A 22,368-nucleotide genomic window follows, 5' to 3' on the forward strand; every position below is an offset into this window, starting at 1 on the left:
TTGTAAGGCAGGATGTAGAGAAGAGAAACAGAGGGAGGGGGAGATCTGAGACCAAGGGGCCGGTGGGGAAGGGGGTGGAGGGGATTTGAGACCAAGGGGCAGGCGGGCACTGAAGCACTGACCGGGATCTGCACAGCTCCCACTTGGGATCGGCGGGGAGCTCCAGCTCGGACACGTTGGCCAGCATGGGCCCCTCGCTGGAGGAGAGGCGGGCAATTCTCACCAGCGGGGTGTTGGAATTCATAGACGAGTTCGATTCCAGGGACACCTGCTTGAAGGGAGCAAATAGAATGTTATTGCCATGTGTCTTCCAAGCACTTTACATGTAGCCAGATGGTCTTTCCAAGGAAGGACAGGAAAATGGGAAAGCAAGAAACCCAGTCACCCAATAATGGGGGAATGACATGCAATGGGATCTCCTAGTATGTGCTGAGAAAATTTTGTCCTGACATTCAAGGCTCTTCACAATCTGGCATGATTATGTCAATTCATTCTCTCCCATGTAGTCTATGCTCCAGCTAAACTGGGTGACTCTTAAGTCTTGTCCTCTGCCCCCTTCCTCATCCCTCTCCCATTTCCAGCCTCTGACTTTAGTCATGCTATTCCCTACACCACTTCTCCCCTGTCCTGCATATTGAAAGGCCCCCTGTTCTTCTGGCCCCTCAAGTGCCACTTCTTCCTCTTCTTGATTCATCTTCCCAACTGCTGGTCATAACAACCCAGGTGATTCCAATGGAAAGAGCAGGGTCTGGGTTCACATCCCTGCCCTTCTACTTACTGCCTGTGGGGTCTGGGGTAAGACCCCAGTTTCCTCATCTTTAAAATGAATGGGCTGAATACATGATCCTTTGCGGCTCTAAATCTATGAGTCATAAAAGGCAGGTATTATATCCCCATTTTATAGATGAGGAAGCTTGGCCAATGTCACCCAGTTAGCAAAGATCAATGTTGGTATTTAAAGCTAGTCTCCTAACCCCAAAGACCAGTTTTTTTTCTTACTCCACCCCAGAACCTAATAATCTTTCCTTTTTTTAATTAATAGCTTCTTATTTTCAAAATATATGCAAAGATAGTTTTTAACACTCATTCTTGCAAAACCTTGTGTTCAAAATTTTTCTCCCTCCCTTCCCTCTACTCCCTCCCCTTGACAATAAATAATTCAATATAGATAACTTTTCCTTTCTTGGAAAGTCCTGCTATCCTGCCTCCAAACCCCCAAATGGCAGCCACGTTTACTTGAGATGATTGGCTAAGATGACAGGAAAAGATAATGATAAATAGTAGAGGGAATGTGGGAAAACTGGGACACTGATGCATTGTTGGTGGAATTGTGAAATGATTCAACCATTCTGGAGAGCAATTTAGAATATGCCTAAAAAGCTATCAAACTGTGCATACTCTTTGATCCAGCAGTGCTACTACTAGGCCTGTATTTCAAAGAGATCTTAAAGAAGAGAAAAGGGCCCCACGTATACAAAAATGTTTGTGGCAGCCCTTTTTGTAGTGGCCAGAAACTGGAAACTGAGTGGATGCCCATCATTGGGGAATGGCTGAATGAATTATGGTACATGAAGGTTATGGAATATTATTGTTCTGTAAGAAATGACCAACAGGAGGATTTCAGAGAGGCCTGGAGAGACTTACATCAACTGATGCTGAGGGAAGTGAGTAGTACCAAGAGTTGTACCATTATACATGGCAACAAGATTATGTGATGACTTGGCTCTTTTCAACAATGAGGTGATTCAAGGCAATTCCAATAGACATGATGGAAAGTGTCATCCACTTTGAGAGAGAGGATAGCATTTCCACCTTTTTGTTGTTGGTTTGCTCTTTTTTTTTTTTCTTTCTCTTGTTATTTTTTCCCTTTTGATCTGATTTCTCTTGTTCAGTATAATGAATATGAAATATGTTTAGAAGAATTGCACATTCTTAACCCATATTGGATTTTTTGCTGTCTAGGGGAGGGGAAGAGGGGAGGAAGGGAGAAAAGTTTGGACCATAAGACTTTGCAAAGGTGAATGTTGAAAACTATCTTTGCATGTATTTGGAAAAATAAAAAGCTACTGGAAAAAACCAGAACAAAACAATTCTATTTGAGACAACTTTCTGGCCTCCCCAAAGATAGAAATAACTCAACTGAACATTCCTTCCCCTTTCCCCTCTCTCAACTTGCATGAAGCGAGGTCATAGTTGAGTGAATTTCTGCTGAGCATGAAGGCTTGAATTCAAGCCCTAGAATGAATGTAATGCCTAGGTATCGCAGTTATGAGCTGTGTATCCTGGACACCGGAAGTCTTTAAGTCCATTGAGAAAGATGCTCAGGGTCATTTCTAGTTTGTGGTTTAAATGAGAGAGAAGTCCCAGAATACATAGAGTCAGGATCTGGATTTTTAGTTCCTTCCCAGGCTGGAAAAAAGTTGAATGGGACCCTGGAAAGTACTGGTGCTAGTGTCCTGGAATTTGAAGACCCTTCTCTAAATTTTCTTAAAAATACTGTGTGGTCTTAACCAACCCCAGTTCTTCCCAAGGGCCATGGAGATGACTGGAAAGTGATCAAGTTCACTTGAAAGCCTCCATATCCAGAGAGAACTCACATAGCTATGGCCTCCCTTCATGCAAATGTGTATGTGTGTGCAAGGGGTGGTGGTGAAATGAAGTGCCCAGTGGGATTATTTCTATCTCTGCCCTGTTGGAGTCTGACCACCCACAGAAAACGGCCAGCAGGTTTGGTCTCAGATCAACTTGGCGGCATTCAGGGGTTTCTGGGTGGGACAGCATGGCTCACTAGGGATGGGAAATTCTGTGCTCAGCAGACCAGAGACAAGTTCAAAGTGAGCATTTATCACAAGAGTCCAACAGGAACTCTTGGAGCAAATGTTGCTGGACAACTTGCCTAACAGATTGAGAAAATGGGTCAGATGTTTTATAAGTAAGTCCTATGACTTCTTAAATGACCTAATGTTGCCAGGTATTCACGGAGAATGATCTTACTGCATACTCAAACATTCCTGCATTGCCTTGTTGTATTCAACTTTGAGTTAATGCTTGTTTGTGGAAATAGGGCCATTAATTTAAAACTGGAATAGACCACAGAGAGTATTTTACAAAACTGAAGTCTGGTCATTACAAAACTGAGGTTAAAAAATTCTTCCGAGGTTGGATTTGAACATTCATCCTCTGATCTAAAAGTTGGTACTCTCTCCAGCACACTATGATGCCTCCTTTGCAAAGTCTTCCCCTTTCAAGTATATGCTCCTGAAGGCAGGGGTTGTGTACCTTTTCAGCACACAGGCCTTTGTAGGCAGGAAATATTTGGTATAAATGTGTATTGAACTAGAGTGAATAGATTTTCTGAAGCCTGAAATGGTTAGGACTCAATAAATGCTTGGTGTCTTGAACTATGGATGGGCTGGTCAGGCCCTATTTGCAGAACTGAGCTGTTTGGGGCATTTAATTTTAGAAGAAACATTGACAAACTGGACCCCCTTAAAATCCCATTCCTGACCACAAAGAGGAAGGAATTCAGGCTGGTGAACAACTTGAAAATGAGGCAGGACCTTCAAGGATCTATAAAGAAAGCTTAGCTGGGAGATGTGAGCTTGGGGATGTGAGATGGAAGACCCATCTTCAAGGACCTAAAAGCTAGTCACAGGGAAGGGATATTTGTCCTGCTTGGCCCCAGAGAGCAGGACAAGAAGTTACCAGGAGGATGGATTTTGGATTCATGTAGGGTAAGCAGCTGGGACGATTCAGTAGCACCAAGGCCTCTTTCCTCTGATCTGGGGAAGTCGGGAGCTCTTGAACCATCTCTTCCAGATGGTACAAAGATGTCAGATCTCAACACGCCATAAGCATATGCTCTTATTCCAATTTAAAATATTAAGTCATTTTCTAATAATAGCTCCCACTACGATCAGATCTTTATAAAGTTTTCCAAAACTTTCCTCCCAAGGTGTTTTTGAGGTAAAGAGCATGCTTTTATGCTTATTTTATGGATAAGGAATCAGAGTGAAATGATTTGTCCATAATTTTCACTTAATTCATTAACAAGGATCCAACTCTCAACTCAAGTCTCCAGCATTCTCATTCTACTAGGTTCCCTATTTATGGAGGAAATCTGATTTACCCCAGTCACTGGTGATCCCAGCGTCTTTTCTTAAATTTTTTTTTTGTTGTTGTTCAAAGCTAAAAAGAAATATGTCTGATGTCCATTTTGAAGGCAATTTGTTGAGTCTAGAATAGGAGCCTGAAGGTTCTGTTCCCAATGCCTATTGGCCTTGGCAAGAAGGGGGGAGAAGTGAGGGAGAGGATGGTAGCAGGAGGGGTTCGGAATCTTGTATCTACTTTCTGTTACCTGTCGCTTGAGCGGGAACTTGGACACCTTCTGGACAGTGGGGGTGTTGATGGCCTTCTTGGAGGGCATCTTCAGCCGACAAATGGCCACGGCCACGGCCACCACCACAATGAAGAGACAAAACCCAAGCCCGTAACTGAGGAGGCCGGCAAAGACACTGCCCGAATCATCCACTTCAACCATTTCTTCAGCTGGGAATGATGGGAGAGCTAATTAGGGGGGAGGAGGAGGAGGAAGTGGCCCAGGGAGGGTTGGAAGGGAAAGAAGGATGGAGAGGAGGAAAAGGAGGGGTAGGGGAGGTCAGACATCTGGTGGGTAAGTCTTTTCTAAGTCGTGGGAGCCCAGGACAAAAGGGATGCTCTTGCTGTAGCACCTGAGTGTATGTGCCTCTCTATCTTTGTATGTGTGTGCCAGTGATACAATATGATTTAGATTTTAAGGAGCCTGAGAGGACATCAATCCCATCCTCTTCATTTTATAGATTGAAAAAAAGTCCAAAAAGTGCCCAAAGGAATTAACCCAAAGGGCATTAAGTGTCTGAGTTAGAATTCAAAGCCAGGTCCTCTTTCTACTCAAATGTCTAATACATTGTTCTTATCTTATTCTTATCTTTTGATTGATTTGAATTGATATCTTATCAATTCCCCAGAACCTTAGTGTCTTCCCTTCAGTTAATCCTCTCTTTTATCTTTTTTGTACAAGGTTGTTTGCATATAGCCTCTCTCCATTAGACAGTGAACTCTAAGAGGGCTGGGATGTTTTTGCCTTTCTTTGAATCCCTGGCATTTAGCACAAAGCCTGACATGGAGCAGACAGTTAATGCTTGTCTTGTTTGTTTCCATTTATACCTATGCTTGTCTCTTAAGGATCTTAGAGGTTATCCCAACTCCCTCATTTTATAGATGAAGACAAATAGAATAACGTGGCCTGGATTATATAGGTTGTTAAGTAGCAGAAAGAAAATTCAAATTCAAATCTTCTGACGGTAAATTCAGCACAGTATAGAGGAAGGAGTGTTGGGTTTGATGTCAGAAGTTCTGGGCTCAAATCTGACTGGCTCCTTGATATCTGGAAGATCTGTCAGTCAATTTTCCTCTTTGGTCCATGGTTTCCTTATCTGTAAATAAGGAGTTAGACTAGAAGCTGTCTGCGGTGATCTCTTCCAGGGCTGTGTGGTCTTATGGTTCACATGTGTTTGTGTGAGTTTGTACATCTATGCAAAAGTCTGAGGTGGGGGTGGGGCAAGGAAGGGACCCTCAGAAAGAGCATCAATGTTCTCTGCATGCTCTTTTGTACAAATGTAGCTGGGTTTGCCTCTAAAAGTCAGAAAGAGACTTGCTTGTGAGGGTGTTTTGTTTTAAATCTCTAAATAAAAATAACTAAATGAAAAAAAAGTTTGGGCAAAGTTTCCAGGGCCTGCTTTCCCAGACATTCCTTGGGAATTCTTCTTTCCCTGCTTTGGAAAGAGCACCGGTTCTAACCAGACAACCCCATTATCAGGGGACTGGATTTGCCAAAGCTCATTTCCAAATGTAGCATTGGGGATTAGGATCTGAATTGGTCCTCACCAAGATGGTGGAGGTTTGGGAGATAGCAAGGGGAAAATGGGGAGGGAAGGGGGGGGAAGGGACAGGGAATCAAAGAGCATGGAACCCCAAGAAGACCCTGGACGGAGAGCCAGGGGCCACCCACCTATGGGAACTTCCCCTGATTTGTGAACTGAGGCCAATTATGGCCAGCAGAGCATCCACAGCTTCCCATGTTGTGAGAGCTTAGCTATGCCAAAGGATCCATTGGGTATGGCTCTCCACCAGAGCCTTCCACAACTGCTGAGTGTCTGAGGTCAATTGTGGGAAAAGATGAGTGAGCATGTCGGGCCAAAGGGCCTTAGACACAGGCTAGGCCTCTGTTTTCTGTGTTTTCAGGCGACTACACACTGTACAGGATGTCTGACTTCTACCCATGTGGGCAAACATGACTGGGCCAGAGGGCCCTTCTATGAAAGCTGTCCACAGATCTGTCTCTTTCTCCTTAGGATCCTAAATCCTAAAGGAAATTTTTAGGAAATTTAGGAAATTATTTTGCAAATGAGGCAATTAAGACCTGAAAGTGATTTTTCCCAAATCACACAGGAAGTTCGCAGCTATGCTGGGATCAGAACTCAGGCACGCTCATTTTATATCAGAGTCCATACTCCTGGGAATCACTGTATGGTCTGGGTAGGAATTTGAAGGCCTGGATATACTTAGAATGATACAGTTGGTAAGGGAAGGAAGGAAGAATTCTATTCTGCGATGGCCCATCCAGATGGGACTGGCAATCTAGGGTCTCCATTTCTATTTCCAATTGAATCTGGTTTCCCAATCCCATGTCTGCCACAGTGCATGGCCAACTTTGGGAAAGTCTTATTTCCAGCTACCCCCAATAGGTGGCACTTTGGCATTTCTAAGAACCTCCCACTGCAGTGTTTCCAACAGGAAAGAGAGGGGCCAGGCCCAGATAGGAAAGCAGGGGGGGAGAGGAGTACCTGGGAGGACCATCAGCCAAGCAGAGTGGTGTGAGAACCCAATAGAATTCCCAGCAAGACAAGTATACTCCCCCGCATCCTCAAAGGTGACATTGCGCAAATAGAGAATTTCTAGTTCCTTATCCGTTGTGTTAACTCCTGCCGTCTAGAAAGACAAAAAGACACACGGAGATAGGAAGGGCAGCAAGAGATGGAGGAAAGGGAGCTGCTCGGGTTCCCAGCACACAGAAGATCACCAGCTTTCACAGGCAAATTGTCCGATAGATTGAGAACCAAACCAAACCAAACCGAAAGGTAATTCACATGGCCCCATCTTCCCTTTCATTCCAGACCCCGTTGGCAACCTGTAACGGAAAGCAAGGGGGGTCCCTTCACCAGGCATTTACTCTGTCCCACTAAAGCAGCAGCATGCAAGCAAAACCATCTCAATGGAAAAGTCACCCCACAATGTGACTGCGGGCGGGGTGTTAGTACAGCGGGCTCGGGGATGAGCTCGAGGCCGGATGTGAACATGTGAAGAAAAGAATGGAAAGGCTCATCTGTCTGAGTTCCAGATGGAAAGCCTCTGCTGTAGAAGGGACCTCGTCTAGTCCTCATATAAGGAAACTGAGGTCCAAAGAGGGGATGGAATCTGTACCACTGGTAAGTGACAGGAGTCCCAAATCGGAATCTCCAAATCCTGTGCTCCTTTCACCAAGCTGGGCTACCTCTTATGATTGAGGGGAGCCCTCAATTTTGGAGCTTACAGGTCAACACTGCCAAAGAACTTGTAACATACACAAAATACAGTTTAACATACATGGTTTGTAGCTTGAAGATCAGGCAAAGTGGGGAAGGGCACTGGCTAGAGCTTAGAGGTGGGCAGAAGGAAGTTGGTTAGAGTCAAGTGAGTGCACGCATTAACAATGCTGCCGGACCATGTCTTTTGCCATGCATATTCTTCCTGGATCCTGGCTCTGGCCAGTAAGTATTTTCTTCTAAGTAAATAATCAGAATGGGTAGGTGACCCTCTTCCTAAAGGTGGGGTGGAAAATCACAGGGCTGCTAGCTAGCTTGCAGCCCCCCGCCTCTTATTTTAAAGAGTGGGAAAATCCAAGAAGCAGCGATTTGACTAGGATCACTTAGTAAGTGAATGGCAGAACCAACACTCAAACCCAAGTCATTTGAGCCCCCACCTAGGACCTCTTTTATTTTGCCATATTTTGACAGGAATGGTCACAAGCGTACATTCCTAAGTTTAGCACTCATCATGGAAATGAATGGGGTGAATTCCTAGAGAGAGTGTTGAGAAGAGGATATATTTCTGTGTTTAAAAAGTTCAGTCACTTTATTGTGGGAATTTTTCCATTGTGTTCGATGATTGACATTTTAATCCAAAAGTATATACATATTATATATATATATATATATATATATACATTGACATACTATATATATAAATATGCATATACACACATATACACAGCAAAGAATTAAGATCAAGCCATTCAGCACCAGATGACAGAGTATATAACCAAATGATTTTTTTTTAAAAAACTCGATCAGTTTTTTTTAAATGTTAAAAGCTCATTCCTGCGTGTTGCTAAGGCTTTGGGACAGAGTCAGTCTACAGTTACCTGGTCTGGATTTGCGAATGTGGAGCCAAAATGGCTTTTCGGCTATGCCTACGAAATTGTTGGCTCTACAAAGGTATTCTCCTTCATCCTGTTCTGTCACATTGAACAGATTCAGGCTAGCGTCTGCTTCAACGTTATTGCTGACCCATGACTGCAGGAACAGACAGAAACCTGGACTTCAGTACATCACAAACACCATCCGCCGCTGGGTGCTGCGTAATTTCTTCCTGAACCTTTAGTTCTTTTCCCTGGTCTTGGCCATACTGTTCACATCACTCTCCTCCCCCTCCCCTGCCCTTGCTCAGCTGGTGGCATTTGACATCTTTTCTGTTGCTCCTGATCCTAAGAATTGTGGGAGGAAAGTGATGTTACACACACACACACACACATCCTCTCTCTCTCTCTCTCTCTCTCTCTCTCTCTCTCTCTCTCTCTCTCTCTCCCTCTCTCTCTCTCTCTCATACACATACACACACACGCACACACACACACACACACACACCTTTTGGCACATAGACTCGTATGAATGGCAGAGCTAGAAGGGAATCCCTTGAGAATCATCTGATTTATTCCCTCCCACTTCTAGTTTCACAGATAGGGAAACTGAGTCCAAAACTTGTATCTAAAGCCACATAGCAAAAATAGAATAAAATATAGTGTCAAAAGGGAAAGCTGCACCAACAGATGAGGGAAACTCTTGTTTCCTGACAGCCCCAGGAGATGTGCTGTGCTCCATCACAGAGGGGCTTAGTAGGGACAGGCGTCGGTGACCTGACTTGGCAAATACGGTTTCAATTATCAGAGCTCCAAAATAGAGTTTGGAGACAAAATACAAACTGCAGCAGCAGCCAGAACCCAACTGCTGGCTCGGCTTTTTTCAGCGGTTACATTTTCCACTGGGTAGAGGACATTTTTTTTTTTTTTTAATAAAAAGGGCTGTGCAGAAATCAGTGGGGAAAATAGATGGTCACACAGACAGATGGGCACCTGGAGTCCATCCCAGGTTACATACCACCCCCTCCATCCTCTCCCCTTTTCTTCCCTGGGCTTTCTTCAAAGCAGGTTCCAAAAAGCAGGTTCCAAATCACTAGAGGGATGGTTGTTGTCTAATCCTTATTGGGTCATTCTGGGAGATTCTTTGAGCTGTAGCAGGGTGGGGGGTGGTAGTGAATGGGGAGATAGAGCCAAGCAAAATCATCTCCCCCAGTTCTGAGGAGGGGCCAGGAGCACGGCATATGAGGGTGGATTTTGGTGCAGCTAATTTCTTGTGTAAACTGGGGGTATTAAAAGCAGTCAGTACTGAGTCCTTCCTCTTCCTCCTCTGAATATATCTGACCTCTGCTCTCAAGGAACTGAAGAAAAGATTTGTATCACCATGACATCCTCTTGGAGTTTAACTTGGGGCAAAGTTTATATAGCATTTAATTCTATGGAATTTGAAATCTTTCCTCTCGTGTGAAAAGCAGCCCCTTTTCTTTTCCCAAAATCCTCTTTACCCACAATCTCTTCCTTTTTTTCCCCTCTGGGACTTTGGAGAAAAAAAGAAAGGAAAACAGAAAGTGGGGATCAATAGGGTAAGAAGCAATAGTTATTTCCCTTGCTCAAAAAACTCCTGCAGCTCCCTAGTTAGCTTCAAGTTAGCTTCAAGCCTCCTGTAGTTTCAAATTAAAAGCTCAAATTCCTCACCTTGGCATCCAAGGACCTATCTGCCTCTAAGCTTCCATTATATCACTTTGTATATCCTGTGATCCAACCAAACTTGTCTACTCACTAATCTTAACCTCCCATTTCTTGGGCTGAGCACATTTCCCATGCCTGGAATGAATTCCCAATCTCCACCTTTCTTCAACAACTCAGCTCAGGCAACACCTCCCATGAAGCCTTTCTGGACTCTCCCAACTCTCCTTTCCCAAGCTTCTCTCAGCATTGCATTAAAGCATCTCCTTCATCCACACTACCAAGTTAGCATTCTAGCTTTGGGTCCATGATAAGTCTCCTTTATTGCCTCCAAGAGGACAGGGGCTATGTCTAATATCAATCTTGTATTTCAGTCAGTTTTGTCCAAGAAGAGGCACCCGATCAATGTTTGCTCAATGCAAACTGTGCTTACCAGATAGGATTCTCACAATTTACCCTATGGGTTAGGCAGGGCCAAGTATTTTATCCTCTTTTTCAGATGGGAAAATTGAGGCACCACAAAGTAAAATAAGTAGTAGACTTGGGGGTAAAAGCCAAGGTTTGGAACTCTTTTTTTTTTAATTATGCCTTCTTGAACTTTATTTTTAATACAAAACAAAAGCCTGCAGATTTGAGTGTGGTATAGAAAGTACAGATTATGTATCTAACAATTCTAGAGCATTGCCTTTGCTTTAAAAAAATCTGTACTTTTACCTTATACATTGATTATTGATGATGTAAATAAATCAAGAAGGCAAGCATCATTTAAAATTTCAAAAAAACTCTTCTTAAAGCACCTGGCTGGTGTCACCCCAAATTTGGAAAGGATGGGAAAGAAAAGGGGACAGATAAGACTTGAGGGATCCTGAGCCAGAGAAGCACTCACATCAAGTAACAATGCTGCTAATCCAGGTTGGGCATTTATCAGTCTTTGGACAAATATTACTCCTTAAGGAAAATGAAGCAACAAAATTTCTCTCATTTGGCTGACCCTGGAGCCGGGTCCAAGCTCAACATGATGCTTGGAGGGAGCTTTGGCTTGACATAAGAAAAACCTTCTTAATTCTCCAAAATAGAAGGGGTTGCTTGGAAGGATGGGCATAGGTAGTGAGCCCTCTGTTCCTGAAAGTCTACAAACAGAGGTAAGATGTCCATTCATTAGAGACTCTGGAGAAGAAACAATTAATTCAAGTGGGTTGTAGTCACCGAGGTCTCAGCCAGCCCTGAGAAGCTATAAATCAGAGAGCTTCAGATGGGATACGTGTAATGTGGTTCTGGAGACCAGATACCAGACTTGACAGGGACTCTCTCTCAGCCCTGTTTCCCTTTATAAAGGGGCTCGCCAACTGGGCTCCTCAGGCCCGCTTCTCAGAGGGAGGAAAGTCCCCTGCTCCCTTGCCCTGGCTAGATTGGGCCCTACTGGGGGCTGCTGACTCGGGTAGATGTGTATATGTGTATGTGTGCGTTTGCTATCATGGTGTTAGGCCATATTGGGCAACCCCTTCCCCATGCCCAGTAGATAAGCTGTATGCATGGGAAGGAAGCATGCTGGTAGAAATGGACATGGGTGAAGTCTCCTAGGAGCATGACTGGCTCGTCCTAGACATCCCCAGCAAGCGTCCTTTCCCTAATCTAAGAGTTCCAACTGACTAATAGGAATGAGACAGACTCAGTCAGTCTGACATTTAAGGCGCTCCACTTAGGCTTAAATATCTCTCAAGGTTCCTACTCCTGGAAGAGATACAGGGGCCATACTTATTTTATTGCAGGAGAAACTGAGACATAGTAGAGAAGGTAGGATCCCTGGCATAGGTGACACTGGAGGCAGGCTCTGAATCATGTATAGGCTATTAAGACAGACTGATAGTTGAGGGCAGGTTAGGGGAAACAAGGTGACCACCAGTCTAGATTTAAGGGATATATTGTGAACAAAGGCATTTGGGAAAATGCTGGTCCCATATTTGGGACAGAGGAAGGCGGTAATATGGGAAAGCAGGTGGCTCCTGACTATGGAAGACCTTGGATGATGGACAGATGAACTTGTATTTTATATTGTAGGCAAGTGGGACTCACCAAAAATCCCTGGGGGAAATGAGATCAGAACCATATTTTAGAGTAATTGTATCAATACCTTGTCCAGTGTGGACTAGAAGGGGACCTAACACTAGAGACAGGAAGACCAGAAGGCCTGCTCATAGGTGAAGGCGACGGATGCAAGAGAACGGATGGAGAAGGAACTGCTGCAATTCAGCGGCTCTCAGTTAGCCTGGGACACGAAGCTTCACAGATAAAGAAGATCAGGTGCCCCCACAGAAAGTAACTTATGCCAGTTATGGGAAAGAAGGTATTGGAATCAAACCCTCCCATTTTACAGGTGAGGAACTGAGGCAAATAAATTAAGTCACTTATCCAGGACTACAGAGTTCCTGAGGCTGTATTTGACTCAGGTCTTCCTAACTCCAGTCCCTCATTCTGTTTCTGCTAGTTGATTTCCAGAATTAAATGAGATTATATTTGTAAAACACTTAGCCCAGTGGTCGGCACACAGAAGGCACTTAACAAATGCTTGTTCTCTTCCTCTCTTCTCCTTATCCAAAGTAGAGAGAATGAAGACAAATGAACGCCTGCTTTGGAGGGAGAAAGGGGGGGGGGAAATCCTATTTCTTCTCCGGACCCCCCCTTGTACAGCACCTAGCTACGAACCTTGAGGACGGTGACGTAGGGTGTTCCATCTGGGCCATACTTGCTGCCATTCACCTCCACGTGTTTCAGCCACTGAATGTGGGGCTGGGCATCGCTGTACACCTTACAGTGGAACTCCACGTTGCTCCCCACGACCACGGTCTGATTGGCCGGGAGGCCGGCCTGCAGAATGGGCCGATGTGGGGATCTCTCTAAAAAAAACCCAGAGAGAGCCCAGCTCTAGATGTCTGGTAGCCAGGGGTGCTCCCAGAGCTCCTCATTGCTATCCTCAGGGATATCCCTCCCATCCCTTCCCATCACTCCTCCACACACTCTCCCCCTAAACACAGAGAGCCATAAAATCCATACTCCCACTTAACTGGCCGAGAAACTGAAGCTCCCAAGATTCTAGGAGGTGCGATCACGGAATTTGGGAATGGAGGGACTCACCCAGGACATCCAGTGTGTAGGTTTGCTGTATGCTGCCATACTTGTTCTCCACCACGCAGGTATAGTTCCCCCGGTCCGAGGGTACCACACTCTCCATGACCAGACTCCACTGCTGGTGTCTCAGCTACAAGAGACAGCAATGGGAGACAGTGAGCTCATGGACAGATTTCTCTGACGAACGGACCATAAAACATGAAAGCTGGGAGGGACCTCAGAATGGATGCTCTCAGAAATGGACAGTGCTTTGAGATCATCTACCCAACCCTTTCATTTTATAGATGATGTCCAGAGACAGGCAATGAGTGAGACTAGAACTCAAGACTGTCCAGTCCTGATCTGTATTGGGGACATTCTAAACCATACCTATCCTTCAATGCCCTCCCTGGGCAGGGGTATTTTTCCATGAAACCTTGCTTGATCTTCCCCTGCTGGGAAAGATCTCTATCTTCTTCTCCCAAGGCTCCTATATACTATTTTACCCCCTTTTAAAATCTTAGGGAGCTCCCAGAGAGGAATTCCCTCTATCAGAGCAAGTCTGGTTTAAGACCAAGAGTTCCAACTGATTAATAGGAATGAGACAGACTCAGTCAGTCTGACATCTAAGGCCCTCCCCTTAGGTTTAAATATCTCTCAAGTTTCCTACTTTTGGAAGAGATACAGGGGCCATACTTATTTTATTGCGGGAGAAACTGAGGCACAGTAGAGAAAGTAGGGTCCCTGGCACAGGTGACACTGGAGGCAGGCTCTGAATCATGTTTGACAGTCTTGATCTTATTGATCTTAAAGATCTCTTTGGTGACACTAATTATTTTACTTTGCATTCCAGTTATGAATGGGATGGTCCCACCTTCCTATCTAGACTCTGAAGTCTTTTGGTGGTGGGGAAAGAAACTCTTATTTATCCCATCTTCCCCAAAGACAGCAGATGCTGTAGATGATGAAGGAATACAGAGGGTATCAAACCTGAGATACAGTGCCTCACCTTAATCCCCCCGATTCGATGTTCTCCTTTGAACTCTCTGCCATTCTTCAGCCAGTAGATGGTGGGGGTGGGGTTGCCAGCAGCTGGACACCGGAAGCGAACCGTGTTTGCAGCCGGGACAGCGAGAAGTTTCTTATCCATTCTCTCAGGGCGGGTCCAGTATGGGGCACCTGGGAATAGAGAAAAAAAAAAAAAAAAAAAAAAAAGTAGAATCGGAATCTGTACATAAAACTGCAAATCTCTATTAGATACAACATGCATTTCCTTTGAAGTATATATTAAATTTGACATGCAACTTTCAAAGCTATCCTACTTGTCTGTGAATCCTTCTCGTTCTATTTTCTTTGATAGAATGAGGGGCTAAGATTAGATGAAGAGCAGCTAGAGGGTGCCATGGTACACAGAGCACAGGGCTTGGAATCAGGAAGATGAGTTCAAAACTGGCCTCAAACACTACCTAAGCTGTGTAATCCTGGCCAAGTCACTGGCCAAGCCTCAGCTCCCCATCTATAAAATGGGTAGGAGATACTCCAGTATCTTTGCCAAGAAAACTCCAAAAAGGGTCACAGAGAATAGGACATGACTAAGGGACTAGGTGGTACAACAGATGGATCACTGGAATGAGGAGGATTCATCTTTATGATTCAAATCTGGACTCAGATACTTATGTGACCTTTGGCAAGTCAATTTACCCTCTTTATCTCAGTTTCCTTATGTGTAAAATCAGTTAGGGAAGGAAATGGCAAACCACTACAGTATCTTTGCCCAAAAAAATCCCCAATGGGGTCACAAAGAGACACAACTGAAATGACCAAAGAACAAAAGGACTAAGTGACCTTCCAGTTGCCTTTCTAAAACCTAAATCCCATGATACTAGGACTAGAATTGAATAGAAGATGGGGAAGGAGTATGGGGGGTAAGTTATAATAGAAAAACCATTGAATTTCGAATGAGCTGGCCAGAGTTCAAATTCTGAAAATGCTACTTGGTACCTGTGTGACTTAACTTCTTTGGCCCTCAGTTTTCTGATCTGTAAAATGAGATTGGACTAGATGGCCTCTAGAGTCCCTTCCAATTCTAGATCAATGACCCTAATGATAGCTCTTTTCCATAAGGGCTTATAAGTTTACAAAGACCGTTAGCCTTTGACTCTTTTGAGGAGTATTGTCCCATTATACAGATGAGGTAACTGGAGTCTCACAGATTAAGTAATGTGTCCAATGTTACATTGTCCTTAAGTGCCAGAGGCAAGGCTTAAACCCTGGGCCTTTGAATCCCAATCTGTGACTCTTCCCATTGCTCCATGTGCTCTCTAGCCTGTCAGTCCTGGTTTTTTCCTCTAGTACATATGGCTGCCTCCATCAGTTCCCTTCAGCTGCTGAGGCCTGCCGGGGCTGGCACTTGAATGTGCGGACTGAGAACAGCACAGAAGCCAGCTCCCCTGGGAGTCAGAGGCCCCAGGAGCATCCCAGGGAGCCTCGGCGCCCCTCCCTGCAGGGTGTGGCCCTTCCTAAGCTGCTCGGGGAGGCCACCTCCCTCCTGTTACAAATCCCAACAGCCAAGGGAGGCCTAATGATTTTACGGGTTTGGACACTTTTTGACATCTTCTCACGGTGCTGCTAGGTGTGCCGGGCCATCTTAATATGTCCTGCTATGGCCACCCCCATCCCTGCCCCACCCTGATGGGCAGAAGGCTCCTGATTCAGGCAGAGCACATCTGGCCAGAGAGTAGGGCCCAAGGGGGTGTGCTCCCCATTCCCTGGGCAGACGAAGCAGTCCCCTGTGTTAGTGCTCCAGGGCCCTTCAAAGACAGGCTGACGGGGGAACTCCTGCACTGGAACACAGGCTTCCAGCTTCCTCCCAGACCCAATTCAAACACCACTTCCTCAATGGCTTAGTGCCTTCCCTTTACATTAAATTTATTATATATGTATTATATAGATATACATACACACACTTGTAAACATGCAATAGTTGTACACATGCATGTGCGTATGAGTAATGTACTTAAACAGTGTATACATGGGGCACAGACATGCAATGCATATATACTCATACCACAAAACATAATACACATATATTCATATATTTAATCACAAAATGTGTGGACAGAAAAACACAATGACTATGTGTGTATAAATATGCAGGATGTACCTAAGAACATATGCACACAAATACACAATGTGTACATGCACATGTGCAATAAATATGCCCACACATGTACACAAACACACACGATGCACACAAACACATGTATGTGCTCACACATGTACACCTGCACGCAAACACATGTGCATGCACACAGACATGTATGCATGCACACATGCACAAATATGTATGTACATATATGTGTTATGTGTGTATACTCTCCAATTTAGAATGAAAACTCATTGAGGGCAGAGGAAATTTTATTTTTGTCATTGAGTATGCAGCAAGTGCTTATTAAATATTTAGTGATTGACTTAACTATTATCACTAAGTTGTATGACTATGGGCAAGTTCTCTCTGAGGGTCAGTTTCCCCACCTGTAAAAAAGGGGGTTTAGACTAGCTGACTTTGGCATTCTACTTAGGAATCATGATTCCCAGGGTCAAGTACCTCAAATGTACCTCAGTTTCCCCCAAACGGCAGGTGATGATCCTGCCATTCCAACCTAGCCAGCAACTCCTCCTCCACCCTCTGATCCCTGCCCAGTCTTGATCTAAGAATGCTGATCTAAGTCTTTTTCCAACCTGCTTTTTCTCCCTGGAGTTGGAGACAGTCTTGTCTTGTTAAGGACAGTCTCTGGGTTAGGCAGATTTCATCTGAGAGTCTGGAGTGGAGGATCTTTTTATGGAGGGGCCCTTATCGTGTGCTCCATGTTGGCTCGCAACACCAAGAAATTCAGAAAAACACCAAAAATCTATAGCTGGGGAGGGAAGGGAGCTTAAATCTCTTATTTAACAGGAACAACAACAACAACAACAATAAAAAACCTAAGTCCTACTCTAGGGAATGGGCTTGCTTGCTGCAAAAGTGGCAGAAATGGGGCTTTAGATTCTCAAGCTGGTATTCTTTATCTTATATTATTATACTATGTAGCTATGTTTCCTTCTTCACTTCAGAACCTCCAATGACAGGGAGCTCACTACCACACTCAAAGAAATATTATTATACTATGTAGCTATGTTTCCTTCTTCACTTCAGAACCTCCAATGACAGGGAGCTCACTACCACACTCAAAGAAATATTATTATACTATGTAGCTATGTTTCCTTCTTTACTTCAAAACCAATGACAGGGAACTATCACTTTCAAAGAAATCTATTTGCCTTAGGAGGCAATGAGCTCCCCAAGCTGATCCCTATCCCCAGAAAGCAGAGAACCCCCTCCCCCCAAAAAATAATTCTAATGAGTTCTCTTTGGGTCCCAAACAAAAAGGTTAATTTCCTGAATTAGCCCAAGGAGTTCCTTCCTGTCCGATGGCTGATGCACGTACAGGCAGGGCTCTCAGAGGCCCTGACCGGAGGAGATTTTTGTTCTGTCCTGAGAGAGCTGGAAAGTCTCTTCTATTTGATCTCACATCACCATCCTACTGCAGGGATTGAGCCTGGTAGTCTCACCACCAGAACTCCATGGAAGGAACCAAAGTACAAATGTATTCCTCTCCTCAATAAACAGCAAGAGCCTGAAAACAAATCCAGATGGATAACATGTAGGGACTGCGGTTCCTTAGTATAATGGAGTATTACTGTGCTATTCAAATAAGAAAGATAATGAAAAAAAAGACATGGGGGGAATAAAAATGAAGGGATGTAGTATGAAGAAAGTAGAGGTGAAACGTACATGGATGCTAATCATGTTAACAACAAAAAAATACAAAATACACAAAGGAAAAATAATTCAGCAGAGCACACTTAAGCCAAGGGGAAGAAGCTCACTGATATTTTAGTAAGGTTAATAGACACATTTAAAAGAATTTTTAAGAGTTCATGTATAATTCCTTAAAACCTTTTAATTTTTGTCTCTGAATTCTGCATCTAAAATTACTAAATTACTATATTAGAATAAATTAAAAGGCAAAAATAAATGTAAAAACCCCAATAAAATATTCTATTGCCTGACCTCTAATTACTTCTGCACTTTGAGATTAATATTCCCAAAATGGTGCTCTGAGGCCCCTCCTCAATGGCCTTCAATAGCTCCCTATTGCCTACAGGAACAAGTCCAAATTCTCCAATGCACACTGATCTTCTTAGTTCCCTTAGCCCTTACTGTCTGTACCCCACAGTTTAGCACCTAATTGTATTATTTTTGTGTTCTCAGTCACAAATTCCTGGTTTTCCTCTACCTACCACACTCAAAGCCCCTAAAGAAAGGTCTAGTTTTGAGATGCTCTCACAGCACAGAGAAGCAAGCTTGGGATTGAGTCCCAGAACTCAACAATTTACATTTCAAATAGGTGGCTAGGGGTGGTCCACTGAATAGTGCTGGGTCTGGAATCTGGAAGTTTGTTGTTGTTCAATTGTGCCTGACTCTTTGTGACCCCATTTGGGGGTTTTCTTGGCAAAGATAATGGTTTGCTATTTCCTTCTCCAACTCATTTTACAGATGAGGAAGCTGAAGAAAACAGAGTTAAGTGACTTGCCCAGAGCCACACAGCTAGCATCTGAGTCTGGATTTGAACCAGGACTTCCTGACTCCAAGCCCATGCTCAATCCACTGTATCATCAAATCAGAAAGACCAGAATTCAAATTTAATCTCAGATGCATTGTGACCCTGGAATATTTAACTTCAGCTTGCCTCAGTTTCCCCAACTGTTAAATGGGGGTCACAGTAACATCTGGTTCTCAGAGTTGTTATGGGGATCAAATGACATATTTGTAAACTGCTTAGCATGCAGTAGGTGCTGTATAAATGCTCATTCAAATAGGCAAATTCTCTGGGTCTTCCTTCAGTTTAGGGATAACTCTTTGGGAAGGGCACAATGTGAGGGGAATCCTATCCAGAAGGAACCCCCAGATCCTATTTGCATCAAGAAGCTTAACCCTATGACTCTAACTCAAACTTCTAGGAAAGAAGCTACATGGAAGGGCTGTACAGGGAGACTGAGGTGCAAAGCTGGGTTGGCAAAGTACCCTTTTTTAAAATCACCAACTCCAAAGCAGAGTGTAGGGCTGTGGGTCCAGTTCTCACCTCTGGGTGACCCTGGCCAATGGCCCTAACTGTTCTGGGCCAAAATGTCATCTCTGTAAAATAAAAATGGCTTAGGTGGCCCCCAAATCCCCTTAAATCTCTGGGTCAAAGATCCCAACGAGTGAGTGCAAAGGGGAGAGATTTGGGGAGGGGGTGTGGAGGAGAGAACAAAGAAACTGTCCTGAATCCAAACAAAACTCCGGTCATTGGCTCTGGTATCTATCGAAAAATCAAGCTATCAAGGGAAAAGATAGGATTTAGAGAGCAAGTCCACCACCCCATTTTACAAAGTGGGAGACTGAGGATCTGAGAAAGTAGTCACAGAAGTTGCTACTTGGGACTCCAACTCCATGCTCTTTCCATGACACCTCCCACTTGAGTTCAAACTCCAGTTCTGCCATCTTAAAGCAGCTTGGTCCCACCTCCACTTTGGCCTCGATTTACCCCTCTGTGAAATGGAAATAATGATGCTTGCCCTGTGGTGGTGAGGATCAAATAAAGAGAGAAAGGCTGTCAGTGTACTTTGAATAAGTTCAAAAAGACCACAGTCATAAAATCTCTTCATTATCTGAAGCTTCACTCTCTCCTCTCTGCACCTTCCCCAATTATTCCCTTAACGAGGCTCCCTCTTCTCTAGTCTTCTTAGTAATTAGTGCAGGGGCAAGAAATATCTGAGAATGCTAGTTTAAAGTGAGGGAGCCCCTTCAAGAGTATGGGGGAGGGGAATGGTTCCCCTATGGTCAGGTTTCTTAGATCCCTTCCTCATCTGGGTCCCAATTCCCTAGCATCTTGGAGATCTTGCATTACTGTCCAATGCCTGAGGTTTGGATCTCCCCCCACCCCTAAACCCCAACCCCAAGCATAACAGCAGAACTGGTTTTTCTCCTTCCTTTGGGCTCAGGTTGGAGCCTAGGCCTTCAAGCTGCTACTTGTGCTACTCAAAGGGGGCAGGTGGAAAACTCAGGCGTGGGGGGGAACCCAGGAGCCATTTCAGCACTGGCTGCAAACACCAACTGGGAAAGCCATCTGCACTCAGACTTTGGGGGTCCAGAATCAGAACTCTAGAGCTTCCTCTGACCCCAGGCTCTGTGGCTCTGTGTGTGTGTGTGTGTGTGTGTGTGTGTGTGTGTGTGTGTGTGTGTGTGTTCCTTTGCTCACCCCATCATCCCCACAAGACCCAGGGAGAGAGGCTCTGAAAGAGAAGAAGGAAGAAAGGAAAGGAAATGAAGGAATAAAGGAAGAGAAAAGGGAGAGGAAGCCAGAATCACAGATCTGGAGTTGCAAGGAGCCTTAGCTATAATCTACTCTGATTTTTTCATTTTATAGATGGGGAAACAGAGGCCCAGAGAAGATCACGCAGGATTCCAATTCAGGCCGTGTAATTCCAAGATCAGTGCTCTTTTCTTTGCACTAATGAGAAAGAAGGAGGGAGTGAAGGAAGAGAAAGAAACAGAAGGGAAGACAAAGGGAGAGACCAAGGGGGCTGATGTTTTCCCTGACAGCTCGGGCTCCTCCCTTGGTTAAAGGTGAATTCCATCATTGCAAACAGGTAATGGGAAATGTAAGCAAGGAGGTGGGAGGAGGGAGGGGAGGCGAAGCAGGTGAACTGGTGCCTGTATTGGACCTGAGACAGCTGCTGGCCTCCTTAACCCCTAACTCCTCTTGGTTCCTGGCGTTCTGGGTTCAGGTGGAACCGATGGCTTTCTCCTACCCCAGCTGTAAAAAGGCTGGTTCTCTTTGTGTCTCTCTCTCTTTCTTTCTCAGTGTGTATATCTCTCTGTTTTTCTGTGTCTCTGTATCTGTTTGTCTCTGTGTCTCTCTGTATGCCTCATTCTGTTTGTCTCTGTGTCTGTCTGTCTCTCTTCTTTCTCTGTGTCTTTCTTTGTGTCCTCCCTGCTTCCATTCCTGCAACTTTCCAGCCTGTTCCTTTAAGAGTGAAGCCCGGCAGCATCCTTCAGGGAAAAGCCCTGTTTTCAGGATTTGCCTTTCTCAAACAAGGCAGAGTGCTGCTGCTGCCACTCACTAGCTGTGGGAACTGGGTAATTCATTTCCCCTCCCCTGCAAGCGTAAAATAACAACCCAGATTGGGGTCACTTCCCACTGTCTGACCACTCACCCCTCCCGCAGAACTCTGCCTTGTAACAAAGTATGGCTAAGTAAAACCGATCAATACGTGTCAGGTCTGACCGGGTGTCCCTTTCCTAACCTGCACGCAGGGACCACCGCTCTGAGCCACGAGGAGGCCACGGCAGAGCACATTGTTCTCTGGCCCAATTTTCCTATCCAGCACCGATTCCTGCCCGGTTGCACACACAGGCCTGTGTCAAAGATCAAATCAGATACACAGGACCTGAAAATGCTTTGTGTCTGAAAAAGCCTTTCAGAGGAATGAGCAGGTACCAGCTGCATTCTCAGGCCACTTTTCAGATCATGGGATCTAGACTTTGGGACACTGAGTCCAATCTCATTTGACAAGTGAGGAGACTGAGGAAACCACCGTCCAAGGTCCAGGTTTGAGCAGAGCCTTGTTCTTACCAAACACAGAGAGAGAGGTTCAAAAATGTTAAATATTTAATTCTCATTTGGGGGGCCTCGGTTTCCCTTGCTGTAAAATGAAAAGATTGGACTTAATTGGTGCTTTGGTTTTTGTTAGCATATGTCATCATTTTAAAAAAATTGCTGGGTACCTATTGTGTGCCAAGCATTCTGCCAGGTGCTTAATATTAACAACTCAGGGGGAGGTGTTAGAGTGTAGTGAAGAGAAATGCAGGATTTGTGATTAGGAGACCTCGATTCAAATCCTTGCTCTGCTACTTTCCCCTTCTCCCTTCTTCAGGAGTCCCCTCCTCCATGAAAGGGGTGGGTGAGTGGCGGTAAACCAGATGACCATAAGCCTCCCCA

The 22,368-nt window shown here is 44.6% G+C and overlaps 1 protein-coding gene across 12 annotated transcripts in view; it reads right to left on the reverse strand.

Annotated features, from left to right (window-relative positions):
* Positions 1–22,368, reverse strand: part of FGFR3 (fibroblast growth factor receptor 3) — a 93,887-nt gene that overhangs the window by 16,898 nt on the left and 54,621 nt on the right. For 2 of the 12 annotated variants that reach the window (XM_074274895.1, XM_074274888.1), the window contains 6 exons: positions 14,292–14,461; positions 13,310–13,433; positions 12,881–13,071; positions 6,885–7,029; positions 4,358–4,548; positions 123–271 (listed from right to left, as the gene is read on the reverse strand). In XM_074274895.1, coding sequence (XP_074130996.1) covers positions 123–271; positions 4,358–4,548; positions 6,885–7,029; positions 12,881–13,071; positions 13,310–13,433; positions 14,292–14,461 — 970 coding nt within the window. Of the gene's footprint in view, positions 1–122; positions 272–4,350; positions 4,549–6,884; positions 7,030–8,500; positions 8,652–12,880; positions 13,072–13,309; positions 13,434–14,291; positions 14,462–22,368 lie in introns of all 12 variants that reach the window. The other 10 variants (XM_074274893.1, XM_074274887.1, XM_074274892.1 and 7 more) reach the window with 6 other exon arrangements.

The sequence above is a fragment of the Sminthopsis crassicaudata genome, chromosome 6, assembly GCF_048593235.1.
Source record: "Sminthopsis crassicaudata isolate SCR6 chromosome 6, ASM4859323v1, whole genome shotgun sequence".
Lineage (NCBI taxonomy): Eukaryota > Metazoa > Chordata > Mammalia > Dasyuromorphia > Dasyuridae > Sminthopsis > Sminthopsis crassicaudata.